General features: G+C 32.9%; 2 protein-coding genes across 2 annotated transcripts; one reads left to right on the top strand and one right to left on the bottom strand.

Moving 5' to 3' along the window:
- The first annotated feature begins 5,025 nt into the window (after positions 1-5,025).
- On the top strand, positions 5,026-8,416 carry LOC130811022 (uncharacterized). Its single transcript, XM_057677159.1, has 2 exons — positions 5,026-6,128; positions 6,440-8,416. Exons 1-2 carry the CDS (start codon positions 5,624-5,626, stop codon positions 6,469-6,471), a joined length of 537 nt encoding a protein of 178 aa, XP_057533142.1. The 5' UTR covers positions 5,026-5,623; the 3' UTR covers positions 6,472-8,416.
- Positions 8,417-11,172: 2,756 nt separating this feature from the next.
- LOC130811077 (uncharacterized) lies at positions 11,173-14,928 on the bottom strand. The gene is made up of 5 exons (XM_057677235.1): positions 14,775-14,928; positions 14,587-14,635; positions 14,188-14,293; positions 13,560-13,630; positions 11,173-11,473 (listed from the first exon to the last, which is right to left on the bottom strand). Exons 2-5 carry the CDS (start codon positions 14,591-14,593, stop codon positions 11,391-11,393), a joined length of 267 nt encoding a protein of 88 aa, XP_057533218.1. The 5' UTR covers positions 14,594-14,635; positions 14,775-14,928; the 3' UTR covers positions 11,173-11,390.
- Positions 14,929-17,041: the final 2,113 nt, after the last annotated feature.

The raw sequence follows: 17,041 nt of genomic DNA on the forward strand, positions 1-17,041 counted from the left end.
TTTACCTAAAGAACTCGGTTGTGCAGACATGTTGTGATGGGATAACTCTGGTGTGTTCGTTGCGACATCAATAATCTTTTTTGGTCTTCCTCTACTTCTTTTCAATGGAGGTGGTTGCTCAACCGCTTTACCCTTTTCCGGACAATTCCTTTTATTATGTCCAACCGTATTGCAAATGCCACATGTCATTTGAACCCCGTGTCTTGAGAGCTTTCCCGGTTTTTTAGGATCTTCATGCGGATCCTTGATTCTGTTTTTTCGTGGTCTACCAGGACCAATCTTAATTGGAGGAGGATCGATCGGTTTGTCAATTTTAGGCCAATGCCTCTCGCCAATACAAGGATTGATGTTTCCTTCATAGGCTCTCAAATAAGCCTCTCTAGTGTAACACTGATCAACGAATGACTCAACCTCCTTGTGCAAGTAAAAAATAGATGCAACTGCATGTCAACATGGAATCCCTCTTAAATCCCATTTCTTGCAAGTACAAGTTCTATTTTCAATATCAACCTCTAAAACATCCATACAATAGGCTACTTGGAAAAGAGTTGATGTTGAAGGAATGACAGTGCACTTAGTTGCTTCTTGCTTCTCTGAATCTAACGTTTTCTGTACTTAGGGACATAAGAAACCCTTCCACTTCTTCAATGCCTCTTCCTTTTTATTAGCCATCCTCTTCATTAGCATTGTTCTAATATCTTCAAGCATATCTATTAAATGATGGGATCTAGCATTCATGATGTAATTATTAAAAGTTTCTACCATATTGCTCAAAATAACATCACACTTTCCATCTAGTTTGACAAAAGATCTACAAAACAAGTGTGGACCACATTTCCTAAAGGCATCAACAGCAACCGGATTAACATCCTCCATCTCCGTAATTGCTTCCTCAAAATCAGCCAAGTTGTATGCTTTGACACATCTCCAAAAGAGTAATTTTAACTCTTGTCCTTTGAACGACTTGTTCCAATTTGCGTAGATGTGCCTAGCACAATGCCTATGTTCTGCTTTTGGAAGCTCCAGCTGGACTGCCCTCAAAATGCTCTGTACAGGATATAAGTGTATTATGCAAAATCAACATTTTCATGTTTCATCTTTCATGAACAGCATTTTCAATGTTGAATGTACAATGCAGATGCAGTGTGTTATGTTTCATGAGAATGCAGCATGTACATCATTTTATTCAGATTGCAGCATGTTTATCATTTCTGATATGGGGTTCATCAATTGAGAATGCAGCATGTTTATCATTTTCATGAGAATGCAGCATGTTTATCATTTTCATGAGAATGCAGCATGTACATCATTTTATTCATATTGCAGCATGTTTATCATTTCTGATATGGGGTTCATCAATTGAGAATGCAGCATGTTTATCATTTTCATGAGAATGCAGCATGTACATCATTTTATTCAGATTGCAGCATGTTTATCATTTCTGATATGGGGTTCATCAATTGAGAATGCAGCGTGTTTCTGATATGGGGTTCACAATACAGAATGTTCATACTTTCAATATATGACTATGCACAACATCAAACATCCAGCTAAATCCAGCACAGTATACTAAATACAAATTAGCTAAATCAGTAGGGAAGGGTGTATACCTGGTGTTCATCTGATATTACTATCCATTCTTTACCATTATCATAAGGCACACACTTCTTCAATTCAGAAATGAACCATTGCCATGATTCATTGTTTTCACCCTCAACAACAGCCCACGCCAATGGATACATTTGCTCGTTAGGGTCTCTCCTAACTGCACTTAATAGACATCTTATCTAGGTCTACGGAGATGGTTTTACATATACCATACACATACTCAAAGACCACAACTCCTTTTTTAATACCCCATCATACCAAAACTTCAAAGTAATTGATTCATTCAAATTAGCCTAAATACAAGCAAAAAACACTAAATTACATCCATAAAAGGCATAAACGTTTTTAATCAACATCAAACAATAATCATGTATGGATTAACAAAATGGAAACAAAATTCCATCCATTTTCGAGTAAATGGATAGAGACTTTCATTCATTTTCGGCTAAATGGATAAAAACAGTAAATTACATCCATTTTCAAAGGCATAAACGTTTTTAATCAACATCAAACAATAATCATGTATGGATTAACAAAATAGATACAAACATCCATCCATTTTCGAGTAAATGGACACATAATTTCATCCATTTTCGCCTAAATGGATACAAGCCCTAATTTTTGGGATTAAAACAAAATTTAGGGATTTATATTGCAATTGAGAAGAATTAACTAACCATGAATGAGAAGAATCAATGGAAATCACGAGCTTGAGGAAGATGATTGAAGAACAAGCCCTAATTTTCACTGCGTGAGGAAGATGAATGTAGAATGCTCTGCGTGAGGAAGATGAGTTCTGTTTCCTTACTTAGTTTCATCAGTGGCTATGGTTCTGTTTTCTTACTAAGTTTCATCAGCAAAAAAAAGGATTTTAAAAAGAATGTGTAAGTTTACCAGTAACAGGTAAACTGGTATGCCAGCGGGAAATATGTATCAAAGTTCGTATTATTCATGGTTAATTGAAAGTTCGTATTATTGTAGGAAAATCGGTGAAAGTTCGTATTATTCAGGGTAATTTTTCTTAATTATATGGGTTAGGGGAATTTAGAAAAAAAATAGGAATGCATGGTTAAAATAATTAAGACGACGTTAGGCAGTTTACTTATTTATCTACTTTACTAAAAAAGTTGTTCCCAATAAAAACAAGAAAAATCTGACAAAATATCAATTATAATTTATCTACTATATGAGAAGGATCCACCAATTGTAAGGATAATTTTGAGTTTACCAATACTATGAATTTTTTTGAATTAACAAGATAGAGTTAAAATTGTTATTAACAAATTTTCTAAAAATAAATTAACATCCAACGATAATTTTATATCTAAATGTTCATTATAACTTTTCTTCTTTAGTTTTTACTGTTATTTTATTCAGATTGATCCAAGTCTCAAATGCATCAAGTAGTTGTGGCTAGCTATAGGAATATCAAGAGAAGCAATTTTTACTTTTTTTTATCGCAATTCGAAGAACTTTCAAATATTCTTAAATATTTCAACAATTGTTTTAGTGTTAAACCTTACCTACATGACCACTACTTTGGAAAATTTTTTTCAATGAGCACCAAAATAGGAATTTTATTCTTTATTAACACTTATACGAAAATCATTCTAAATCAGAATCTAAAAAGATTAATGAATATTATATATTTCAAGGAAATGAATATCCTTTTGTATGATTAAATGAAAAATATACGTGTGTTGAAGTTCTAGACATAGTGAGTGTTAGCTTGAATAAGGGGAGTGTTAGTCTGGGGCGGAGCAAACAATTTTGAGATTCTATTTATTTTTCATAAATTTTTAAAATTAGAGCCCTTCATAATTGAAAAAAAAAAGATTTTTTAAACAAAATGAAAATTCGAGCCCTTCATAATTGAAAAAAAAAGATTTTTTAAACAAAATGAAAATTCAACACAATTTTAATTTCTTAAACTTAAATTAAGTTGTTAAAAATTAAACTTTCTTCTCTAATGTTAAAATGAAAGAGAAAAATTAGTAATAAAATGATGACCAATAACAAAAAGAGTAAAAATTTGAAGGGTTGAAAAATTTAAAAATAAATTGCCGATTATTTTTATAAATTAAGTTAGTGATACTTATATTTGATGAATGTGTAAACATTAAATGAGGTAAGAAAAAATATTTGGAAGGTAAAGAATTATTTTGAAAAGTGATAAAAAATAAGAGAAAAAATACAATCAATATGTTTAGAACTTATAATCATTGATACGTTAAGTAAAACTTTACCAATTACTCTATCATAATAGTACGTTAATTTACAATAATTTTTTAATATGGGCTCGAAAACCCTGTGCAGTTGGACACCTCGCACAGCCCGTAACTGCTCTTGGTGTTAGTGATACGATTCAAGTAGTTGCAGTGATTTTTGGAGAATTAGTTATTATATTTTTTGTTAGTGGCTATGTAGGAGTCGCCGAGTCGGTTAAATTAAAGTAACTGTTTAGTTGATTAGTTCATGGTCATTATGTTTATTTTTAGTTTAGTACTAACTTCATTCGTTAAAATGTACTTATTTGTTGTTCACTGAAAATCTTTTTATTTATATTTAAATTTTTAAAAAATAATTTTATTTGTCCTCATTTAATATTTTAATGATATTTATGATCCTCACATATGTTCTACTAATTGTATTTTAACATTTAATTTTCTCTAATTGCTACGGTCCTTACATGTTTCCCACTAACTTTATAAAAATATTTTTTAATTAGTTTTGGTCCCTATATTTTTCCACTAATTATTTTTTAATATTTTTAATGTTCAAGGTCTCACTTTTTCTCTATCAAATATTTCATATTATTGAGTAATTCAATAATATATTTATCAGAAAAGTGGGACCATAAATATTAAAAATATTAAAAGATAGTGGAAAAAATATAAAAACTAAAACTAATTAAAAATACTTTTATAAAGATAGTGGATAAAGTCTCTGTTATCTTCTTCTCCGATTATCTTTTTTATTTTCTACGCTAAACTTCTCTGTACTTGATGTTTTCAATAATCTATTAATATATATGTTTTCGCCGATTGTTTGATGTGTACTGCTCTCACCTTTGAAACAATAAAACTTAGTAAAACTAAGAACTTGTTAAATGCTTTAACATCAAATTTAGGCCGTAGTGAAAAAAAATTTATGAAGATTTTGGAGGTTTATTAAATTCTTAGAATTTGTTTGATGTTCTCTCCTGCTGAACTTTATATGTTGTTATTTTCTACTTGGAAGTGTTTCTTATTGTGATTGTAATCAGGGGCTGACCCAGCTAGGGGCAAGGGGGGCAGTGGACCCCCCAATCTGAAAAAATAAATGAGCTTTAAAAAAAAAAAAAATTACTGTAGCGACGGATTTGCGACCATATTCCCGTCGCTAAACATTTAAAAAAATTGAAAGCGACGGATTTGCGACCATATTCCCGTCGCTAATTCGTCTCTAATTTGCTTTTCCTTTTGGCGACGATATTTTGCCCTCGCCTTTCCGTCGCCACAACCGATATCCGAAATTTTGACCCCCCAATTTGAAATTCCTAGGTCCGCCACTGATTGTAATTGGTTTGTTTTTTAAAGGAACTGGGTACAAGGATTGGAAAAGAGCAATGGTCATTTCTCTTAAGGGAAAAACAAACTAGGGTTCGTTGAGGGTACCGTCAAAAGATGAACAAGTAGTGTCACATCTGGAAAAGCGTGGGATAGAGTCAATAATGTAGTGATGGGCTGGCTGCTGTCAGTAATTGATGAAAAGATTGCAAACTCACTACAATGGCTAAAGACTGCAAAGGAGATATGGGATGAATTGAAAGAGAGGTATGGCCAAACATCTTATGCTCAATTGTTTTCTATCCAAGAAAGGATAGGAAAGGCTATGTAATCTTCAGTTGAAACTGTTGAGAGTAGGGTTGTGAGATGAGTTGGAGAATTTTGATCTCACCCCTGCATGCGTTTGTTCAGGCTGCACCAGTGATTTGAACAAGAAAATCACTAAGATTCAACAAGGGAGAAGATTGATGGAATTTTTAATGAAGATGAACCCTAAATACCAACATATTAGGAGTAACATCTTAATGATGAAAGAGTTACCCTCAGCAGCTGAAGCATATAGAATCTTGATGCAAAAACAAACACATCAAGAGCAAAGTAAAAAGTCTATGAATGAGAATCAAGAAACTCCCATTGCTTGTAGAGTTGATAAAAGAAAGCATGGTGAGAAGGAAAAGTTCATTCAGAACAAGAGAGGGTCTTATTACTGTGACCATTACAAAATGTATGGACATAGTATGGAAAGCTGCTGGAAAATTCATGGGTATCCTACCAACTATATACCTAATACATGGAAAAAGGAAGGATCTAACAAAGTCAGTGTTGTTCAAGGACATTCAACTCATGCAAACAGTAATGCTGAACCAAAATTGACCCAGGAACAATACAACAAATTGATGTGTCTTCTCAGCAAACACACAAGTCAGACAGAGGAAAAGGATCATTCCATAGCAGCCTCTGCACATCATGAAGGTATACACTATCCTAGCACTTGTAGAGTATCTAAATGGATCCTTGACAGTGGGGCTTCTAACCATATTTGTTGTGATATCACTTTGTTCACACAGTATGACATGATACATAATAGCCAAAATAGGGTAACTATTTCAGATGGCACACAAGTTAGAGTTAAATATGTAGGCACAATCCTTCTTCAAAATGGACTAAACTTGAGTAATGTCCTGTATGTGCCTAATTTTCAATATAATATAGCGTCTGTTCACAGGTTGTGCAGGAGCAAGAATGTTAAAATTAGTTTTATTGCTAACATATGCATTATGCAGGAGCCTTTGATGAAGCCTTTGCTTCTTGGTAGGCTTAAGAACAACCTCTAATACATTGAAAAAAAATTGGTTCCTACAACACTAATGATGATCATGCAATTGCAACTCCCCTGTATACTGTCAAAGATAAAGGGTCAAGTCACTCAATTGCTTGCACACAGAATAAAACATCAGGGACTGTAGAAAGCATCAAACTATCGCATTTAAGATTAGGCCATATGCCTTTTAATAGGCTTCATATTCCTTTTCCTGATTTGAATTGTAATGCTTTTGATAAGCAATTTCTCTGTACTATTTGCCCTCTGGGAAAACAGACTAAAAGAATGTTTCAAAGAAGCTCAATAAAGACTACTGATTCTTTTCAATCATTGCATATAGACCTTTGGGGTCCTATGAAATTCTATACAAGATTGAAGTGCAACATGTTTTGGCTATTCTAGATTTAGATTTACATGGGTGCTGTTTATCAAAACTAAAAGTGATTTTTTAACAATTTTTAAGCACTTCTATGAAATGGTAAAAACACAATTTGGGAAGAAAATAAAGATTGTGCGCACTGACAATGCAAAGAAACTAAGTCAAGGAGACACCCTAGACTATTATAGAAGTAAAGGGATCGTTCATCAATCTAGTTGTGCTGAAAATCCACAACAAAATAGAGTTGTGGAGCACAAACATAAGCATTTACTAAAGGTTGCAAGGACTCTATACCATCAATCACAAGTTCCTACAATGTTTTGGGGAGAATGTGTGCTCACTGCTTCACACACAATAAATAAGATGCCCCTAATAGCTTTAAACAATAGCACACCATATGAAAAATTGTATGGGACTAAGCCATCTTATGACCTTCTTCTTAAAGTATTTGGGTGTCTATGCTTTGCATCCACCTTAAAGAGGGACGGAACCAAGCTAGCTGCAAGAGCTGATCCATGCATGTTTATAGGATATTCTCAATAACAAAAGGGATACATATTGTATAACCTTAAGACTAAAACCACAGTTATTTCAAGGGATGTATGTTCTCATGAAAGATGCTTCCCATTTAGGTTTTCTAACATTGATCAAACCCCTATGAAACATTTATTCATACCAAGATCTAATTATCCTATAGATGCAACAGAAACTAGTGATGTTGAATATACAAAACAGAATTCATCACAACTTTTAGATCAAGCAGATCATTATGTTTCACCAAGACACCAAGATTCTAACAGTGATTCTGAATTGAATCCTGATCCCATTAGCAATATTCCACAAAGCCTTCCTAGGCCAACTAGAATTAAGACAAGACCTGTACATTTACAAATTACAAGATTATCACTGTCATTCCAAAGAAACTGCACATTGGTGCAACTTAATTCAATTCCATGCCCTATCCAGCATACATAAACATATTGCTCAGGTTCATGATGAGTACACTGAACCAAAGTCATATCTTGAGGCATGTAAGAATACTAAGTGGGTGGAGGCTATGGAAAAAGAACTTAAAGCCTTAGCTCAAAATCATACATGGGATGTTGTACCTTTACTCCAAGGAAAAAAGCCAATTAGTAATAAATGGGTATATAAAGTAAAGCTTAGGTCAGATGGTTCCCTGGAAAGATTTAAGGCTAGATTAGTAGCAAAGGGTTACAACAAAAAGCAAGGCATAGATTATGAGGAAACCTTCAGTCCAGTAGTGAAAATGACCATAGTTAGATGTCTAATTGCTATTGCAGCTAGTCAACAATGGGTGGTAACCAAATGGATGTCAACAATGCCCTTTTACATGGGGATTTACATGAAGAGGTGTACATGACCATGCCACAAGGAGTCCCAAATCCTAATAATAATGTTTGCTTGCCAAAAAAGTCTTTATATGGATTGAAACAGGCTTTAAAACAGTGGCATGAAAAACTTATGCTTGAGCTCAAACATTTAGGTTTTATTCAATCAAAAAATGATTATTCATTATTCATAAAGAAGCAAGATGATATTCTTATCACAGGTAATGAAAATAGTGCTATCAGTTCTATACCATCTTGATAGCACATTCACCATCAAAGATTTAGGTTAATTACACTACTTTCTTGGAATTGAAATCAGTTATTCTCCTCAAGGCATGGTTTTGACTCAACAAAAATATTCTCAGGACCTTCTTATTACAAGAGGTTTGACAAGTTTTAAGAGGGTTGTCACCCCTTTACCACTTAATTTGAAACTTAACCCTACAGATGGTGAAGTACTGGAAGATGGGAAACTCTATAGAAGCCTTGTTGGAAAACTTAACTTCCTCACAAATACCAGGCCTGACATATCATTCACTGTTCAGGCATTAAGCCAGTTTATGCAATCTTCTAGGACTCCTCACTGGGATGCACTAGATCACACTTTGAATTATATTTCATCTACATCAGGACAAGGCATTATTTTAAAAGGCTGTGCCAAACTAACTCTACAAGCCTATACAGATTCTGATTGGGGAGCATGTCCCACCACTAGAAGATCTGTTTCAGGCTATTTGATATTACTTTGACAATTTCCTATCAGTTGGAGGTCCAAGAAGCAGCCTACTGTCTCTAGGTCCAGCTCTGAGGCTGAGTACAGAGCCATGGCCAATGCTGCATCTGAGGTGACCTGGGTTATACGGCTACTTCAGGATATGGGAGTCACTAATTTGGAGCCTGTCACCTTGCATTGTGATAGTCAATCAGCTATCTATAAAGCTAAGAATCCTGTGTTTCATGACAGGACCAAACATATAGAAATAGATTGCCACTTTACTAGGGATAAAGTCCTAGAAGGGCTCATCCAATTGTCTTACCTACCAACACAGCATCAATTGACAAATATACTCAATAAGATTTTACCCTTTTCTCAATTTAGATATCTATTGTCCAAACTAGGTGTCAATGACCTGCCTTCTAGTTTGAGGGGGGGCTATTAAGGATATCGAGTCATGTGCAAATCATGTGCCACAAGGATGAGTCATCTTGAAGAAGAATGATGCAACCAGTGAAGGCAGCAGCAACTACACATGGAACAGAAAGCTAGGATAGTCAGTGTGTTTGCTAAAATAGTTAGTTATAACAGATTCTTGATTAGGCACATGTGCTATATAGCTTTCTTGTATAGTAGTTAGTTGTTCATTATATATATATATATATATATATATATATATATATATATATATATATGTATATATATATATGTGTATATATATATATATATATATATATGTGTATATATATATATATATATATATATATATATATATATATATATATATATATATAAATAAAGATTTTGTTTTGCTGTTCCACCTTTTCTGTTAAACATTGTATTCGAATGCTTTGCTTTTTCCTGAAGAGCCCAAGGAAAAGAGTGATGATGGCATGGGATTCAACTTGTTCGACTAGATGGTGAGAATCATGTCTTTCTTTATTCTTTTATAAGTACGGTAACATAGAAAATGTGAGATTTTTGTTGAGTTTTATTATTTTTTTTTTTCAGTGATGGGCTTATAAATTTTGCCATTGTTTACTTATCATGAAATCTTTTGATTTGTAATACCAAGAATTCTGGTGATTTTGTGCTCTTTGAGCTATAATCCAAATGGTTCTATAATTGTATTTATTTTGTTTTTAGTGTTCCAATTCATATCTTATTTTCAGTAGGGATTTGCATATAGTAATCTGGTCCTAATTATCCATATCCGATTTCGAAAACCGGATAATTTAGATCAATCAGGTCTCTGGATTTCAAACCTGATGCTCCCTCCAATTCACTACTAATGTCTTATTTATTCTATGCACTCTCTCCAATGCACTTATTCAAATATTAATACCTCTAATTGTGCATAATTAAAATTATGAATAGCTGATATGGATAATCCTTGCATTGAGACGAATCAAACAAGATCCCACTTAACTATGTCTTAACTTATAGATTAATAATAAAATACAAATTAAGAGTAAGAGATAAATAGTGTCCAAAAAGCAAATGAAATATTAGTGCTGAATTGAAGGAAGTATTTAGGATTGAATTTGGATTAGGATTAGAATACTAAATCCTTTCAAAACAACTTCATCCCCATATCTCTTGACCCCTAACTAAATGAAGTCTACTCTGGTATATTGAGGCTTTGAAATGACCCTCCTTTAAACCACCATCCCTTTGCATACCCATTATCTCCATAAATTAGTCCCTCACTTCATATCTAATATTTATGCCAAATCACATTAATTTTTACAAATCCATGACATTTTCGAATCTACATGATTGTTTTATCCAAATATGAAAGATTTTTAGAAATCCAATGTTAGTCGTGGCGATTGAGAGAAAGAAAGAGAAAGGTGGAACAGATGATAAACATTTAGAAAGAAATTTTCTTATATTCATTTTCAAATCCAACCATCATAATATGAATTTAAAATCCTAATAATAAAGTGTGAACTTGTGTAATAAGGGTAAAAATGAAAAATCAATAGAAGACATATGTCACTCAAACACATGAAGACACCTCTATACATCATTTCTAGCATCAATACAAGGTAAAAAAAATTGTAAAAAATTCATTAGGAAAATAGTAACTTTTGTATTGGAATTTTTTATAACGTCTCTTATGAAGACCACCTTAAAATTCTTCTTCATGCATAATAATTAAGAAACGTTTTTTCAGTCATATATATATATATATATATATATATATATATATATATATATATATATATATATACTCATCTGTTCTCTTTGAATTGCATCAAAGAAGTAGATTTGTTTTAAAAAAGTAATAATAAATAAAGAGAGAGAATGAATTATACAGATAAAATTAAAAGAAAATCAAAATATATGACTGAAATTAAAAAAAAGTGAACAGCCATTATCCTAAAATAAAAACAATGCAAATTAAGTGGGACGGACTAAAATAAAAAAATATGTAAATTCAATAGGACCGAAGGAGTATATATCAAAGCGATACAGATATAGATTGTCTGTCACTTTCCCTCACCGTGACCTTGCTGGACTGTTGATGATAAAGAATTTGCTCTCCTAAACCAAACAATAAATAAAAAAAACCTCATTAAGTTGAAGAATGAGAGAGAATAGAACATATAGGCAATTTACAGTATTGAGCTTGTGAAATTTCGACAAATATTTCAGCAAGCACCCTATTCAAAAAATCAATGAGTTAACATCATAATGATTTAAATTTTCTTTTTATAAAATATGGTTTGAGCAGAAAAAAAAAGGTGAGAAGCTACCAGGCGTCCAAGAAGTATAATATATGATGATAGGATGAAAGAAAAGAGTGGTAGAATAAAAATGGAGGACTTGACAAAAAGGTTAGAGCAACAAATTAGGAGGCATATGATGAGCTCCTTGCAAGTAGTAAAAGAAAAGGACATTTCAAGGTAATACATGGCAATTTCAAGTGAATTGAGAGACTAGTATAAACTATAAACCACCCAACCAATCACGTCCAAAAAACCAATACATACCCCTCCCAAGTCCCACAGTCCCACTATGACTTCCTTCGTCCATTTGCACCGAGTTTCTAGTTAAAAGTTGTTTTTTTTAATCCCATCTATTCGTCTTTGCACAAATTATTTGTTTTATTCTTCTACTAGTACCTATTGATATGTACACCTCTTAAAAAAGGTATAAATCACATGAGAGTTGGGACGAGGTCGAAGGGAGTGCCTGTTACATACTCCATCATAACACAGCTGTAAGCCTGAATATTGCAAGTCATCAACAAGCTATGTAGCCAAAAATTATAATCTTACAATCACTCTTTCCCTTTGTTGAGTGAGTGGGACATTGAACTATATAACAGCAAAAGGAAAATAGGAATAGTTAATTTCTCAACTCCTAAGTATAACCATGTAAATAATGATACTAGTAAGTAGGCCTTGGTTCTTAAATGCTTAAAGACCAAAAACAATAATACTCTAAGAGATACTGAAAGTCTGAAACTGATTTCTCGTCTCCATCCACACATATTAGGCACCATTCACATATATTAGGCTCCGTTCGAACCCTAATGAAAGACTATGACAATTCCCAAGCATAGCCCATGCAGGATTTGAACCCACAACCTTTGTGCAATTACACAATGCTCTTCCATTTGAGCTAATAGGCTCCAAAATCATTGTACCACAGCTCAATTGAGTACTCCCTCTTATCCTAAAATGCGACATTTGACTAGAATACACAAGAGCTTAATTTCTTCTACATTCATACCATAGTTGAATACCTCAACACTAGTCTAACCATTAACGCTACAACATCATTCTATCACCCCATGCTACAATAAGTGGTTCCCACCTAGGATAGAGTTCAAGAGATCTAATGTATGCAATATTAACCTTGTTAACAATAACAAAAAGATTGATTTCGATTGACCTTTACTAACAAACATCAACTAAAACTTCACATAATTAAAAAAAGCACATAATTTAGATTTACATTGTGTTCCCTATACCAAGAGTCATTATCAAAAACATCAGGTTTAGATGTTACAATGATAAGATTCCATATATAAGATACCTCAAACCCTGCCTAGATAAAAGACAATGTAGAAATAACAAATTGAAATTAAGATTATAAGATGGCAGCATGACTGGTACATCTATACAACTCCAGCTCAATGATCTATGGCCAGCTGGTGAGTGTAGGACACGAATTTGTAGCCATCTTAAGAAAAAAAGAACTCCAAGTTTAACCAATAATATGTATCTTTGTTCCTATGTCACAAATCACAACTCACCAACTGATTTCTATTACCCGGACTCAGCCTCGAAAACTCAACTGATTAAGACTCAGCTAAATTATGAAAACAAAAAAATTGGGTTAAAAATAAAATGTCCAAGTGTACATCTCCGAGAGTTGAGAATACAGCACATGTATGTAAGGTTGGTAAAATGAAAATTCAGGGCAACAAGTGATAAACAACAAATAAGCACCACTAAAATGCAACAATTAATTGTTAATTAATTGATGCAAATAGCGTTACATATCAGACTTGAATATCCACTTCGATACAACAATCACAAAGCATACAAGACTTTCTTGCAAAACAATGTTTAGTATCCAATGAGCTTTGCCATCAGTTTTAATTACTTGATGGATTTACCTCCAATGTTTCCACCTCCTGCCGCCTGTGCTGCCTTCTTGGTTGCCTTCTCTTGAAGCGCCTTCGCATCCCTGCCAAAATCATCACACACATTATCCAACACTAACCAAACATTAATACTATACAAAATTACATAATTGTATTTGTTTCATTACACAGAAACACAATGAGGAAAAACAAGTCATACAATTGTTAGAATTTAGATGGGCCTGAGCAATCTCAAACAAGGAGAAGGAAAGATAACCCATATGCAAACCTAAAGGAGGTTGACTATTGAAACCAATGGGTAGTAGTAGAAGTTACTCCTCAAGATAATCTTCTTCTCTTTCTCCCATGTGTGATAACTCACATATAGGTAATAATGGACACTATAACTAAAAATATTGATGTATAAACTATTGTTGATGGATTCAATAAAATCTTTTAGTACTTATCACTGAAACTGAATGTAATTTAAGATTAGAGAGTTAAACCTAGTAACAAAAAAATATCATAATAATTCTCTAACTTTTTACTTTATTTGATTGATTACTTGTTATCAAAGATCAAATAAATATGTTCGCACTGCCTAAGTCCATTTGAATTGATGAACTCGACTAACATCGAAGAACAAGTGGAGAATTTTCACCTTTCGCGGCGCTGTTCAGGTGTCAATCCGTCATCTTTAGTTTTGCCGCTCTTTTTGCTGTTCCGAGCGGCAGCTCTTTGACGATCGGTTTCCCTCTGATTGCCACGTAGATTTCAGTTAAAGAATCACAAACATTAAATTATAAAAGACAAACTAATCAATAAGCTATACGGATATTATCATAAGCTAAACGGAAAATCGACCAAATCGAGAAAACCTAATTAAAATAACATTTTAATGTCTGGATCAAATTTTTTTAATCTATACAGCAATAAATCCATATCAAGCACATCAGATTCATAAAATCTTCAAAAATCTAGAACAATGAATTGAAGATTTCGTAAAATTAACAAAATTGAATTGTTGAAGCCAATCAGAAGACGAATTTACAAAGGATATGAGACATTTAGACGAATCTGACAGTAAAAACCGTATGACAAAATGAAGCCTGCAACAATCAAATCAAATCACAATCACAATCACAATCGACAGTCAACAATATAGTCGTAATCAATAATTAGTGGAAGCGATTAAAATGGAGATGAAGCAAAAGCAACAGTAAATGGAAAAATAAAACATTATAAAACCTGATCGGCGCTTTCTCAGATAGCAGAAGGATGAAAGAGTGGAAGGGAGATGCTCGTAACAAATAAGCGGTGATTTGGTCACTGGGACAGTTGGCAACTTGGCATTCTAGACGCTTCTATAATTCTCCTGTTTCCAAGACAACAAAAGATAAATTGGACATTATTATAGTTCACGATCCTTTTTATTTTGTAGTTACCTCTTATATATTGAATTTTTAATATTATCTTTTATGAAATTTTATAATTTTATCTCTTTAATTTCTCTCTAAGAAAACTCTCTGAACTAAAATTCAATATCGAAATACTATGACAAATGAAAATAATCACTAAAATGATTCGGAAAGCATTGATAACGATCGTTAATTTCAAAAAAATGTTTGTGTTAAAATTTGATACATGTTCACTATTTTGACTATAATTTTAAATAGGAAAATCACATAATTGCAATGTTTGCATTAGAACATAGTTTCAAGATCTTTCCAATGATATATTATATGCCCAATTTGGATAACCAAGCGAGAATTATCGAAATGACAATCGTTTAAAGTTTATTGTGCTGAAATTTAATACGTGTTCAATGTTTTAGGCATAACTTTTTATAGAAAAATTGTATTAATGGTTTGCGTCATTAAAAACTAGACTTCGAGAACTATTCGACGACATAAACATGCCCCATTTTGACAACTGAGCGAGAAATGATAACCATTTAAAGTTTGCAGGGATTTTTAATATCCAGTCGCACGCGACCGTCGCGTAAAACGTGCAACCGAACTGCGGTTTGGTTGCGTAAAACGCGCGATTCCACTGGTCCGGTCACGTGTTTTACGCGATGATACCGCAGTCCGATCTCGCAACTGGATGTTAGAAATCACTGCAAACTTTAAATGGTCCTTATTTCTCGCTCGATTGTCAGAATTTGGCATATAATATATTATTGGAAAGCTCTTGAAGTCTAGATTCTAATGCCTCAAGTTCATAAATACGATTTTTCAATAAGAAGTTATGCCCAAAAGATTGAACATACATCAAATTTCAGCACAAACAAATTTTAAACGATCATAATTTCTTGCTCGATTATCGGAATTGGGCATATAATATATCATTGGAAATATCTTAAAGTGTAGGTTCTAATGCCACAAACATTGTGGTAATGTGATTTTCCTATTAAAAGTTTTTTCCAAAAGAGTGATCATATATCAAACCTCAACACAAAATGTGTGATTAGATTTATTTTCCGATTTTAAAAATTATTTCCTTTTTTAAAAGTAATATTGTTTATTTTAATTTAATTATTAGTAAAAATTTAGTTTAATAACAATAGTTGATTTTATAATTAAAAATAGATTTAAGAGCATTTTTGTAATTTCAATAAAAAAGGGGTGGCTACACAATAAAAAAGGTAGTGAACTTTAAGGATTTAATCATTGAGAAAAATTTTGAAAATTAGCAAAATTCATTTGAAAAAATTAATAAAAAATAAGTTTTTTTTAAATATTTTCCAAAAACTTAGCGTTTTTCATGTTCGAATGAAACTGAACTTGCACAACAGTTGCTCGTTATTAGTAACAACAAGTTATTTAAGGGAGGGTCAAAAAGTCAATAGGACATTATTGTTTACTGTTATTAATAGTTAGCAACATCGAACGATTCCTTTAATAATTTTTCTCTTAAAGTTAACCCACTGTGGCATTCTCATGATGAAAGTGATATGAAACATCCATCCAAAAAAAGTGAACTACGAGAAGAGCTGCACATCGCCTTCACATTCATAAATTGTACGATCATGATGGAAAAAGCTTCGTTCATTATCATTATCTCTTGATCATTATCAACTTCTTGCGGTTGTATTATCGTCAATATTATCATAAGCCCATATTACCTTCACCTCTAATGGTTCATCGTTATGTTATTCTTTGACTTCCTAATAAGTAACCTTCGAGGAGCAAATATGGGTGTCTATGTTTCAAGGGGAAATTGTGTTTTTAAGGGTGATTTGTCCATAAAGGAACGAATCTCAGAAGAGGCACATAGTTCTAAGTATTTTGTGCCTCTTGGGGGTCATAAGATGTATCGTGATTTACAATGCATTTCTTTGGTTGTCGAGTGTGAAAATATAGCGACATTTCTTTCTACATGTTTAACTTGTTATGAGGTGAAAAGGGATTATTAGTGACCAACGGGTATGCTAGATACTTTGGAAATCATGGTGCGGAAGTGATATGACGCATGGATGGATTTATCGTGGCCATGCTCCAAACCAAGGCAGG

This window comes from Amaranthus tricolor, chromosome 4, assembly GCF_026212465.1.
Source record: "Amaranthus tricolor cultivar Red isolate AtriRed21 chromosome 4, ASM2621246v1, whole genome shotgun sequence".
NCBI lineage: Eukaryota > Viridiplantae > Streptophyta > Magnoliopsida > Caryophyllales > Amaranthaceae > Amaranthus > Amaranthus tricolor.

Coding starts and splice junctions, on each gene's coding strand:
- LOC130811022 (XM_057677159.1), top strand. CDS start 5,624: ATGGAATTTTTAATGAAGATGAACCCTAAATACCAACATATTAGGAGT. Junction 6,129..6,439: donor AGCCTCTGCACATCATGAAG/GTATACACTATC, acceptor TGCATTATGCAG/GAGCCTTTGATGAAGCCTTT.
- LOC130811077 (XM_057677235.1), bottom strand. Junction 13,631..14,187: donor CCTGAACAGCGCCGCGAAAG/GTGAAAATTCTC, acceptor TGATTTTGGCAG/GGATGCGAAGGCGCTTCAAG. Junction 11,474..13,559: donor AGGAGGTGGAAACATTGGAG/GTAAATCCATCA, acceptor TGTTTGGTTTAG/GAGAGCAAATTCTTTATCAT.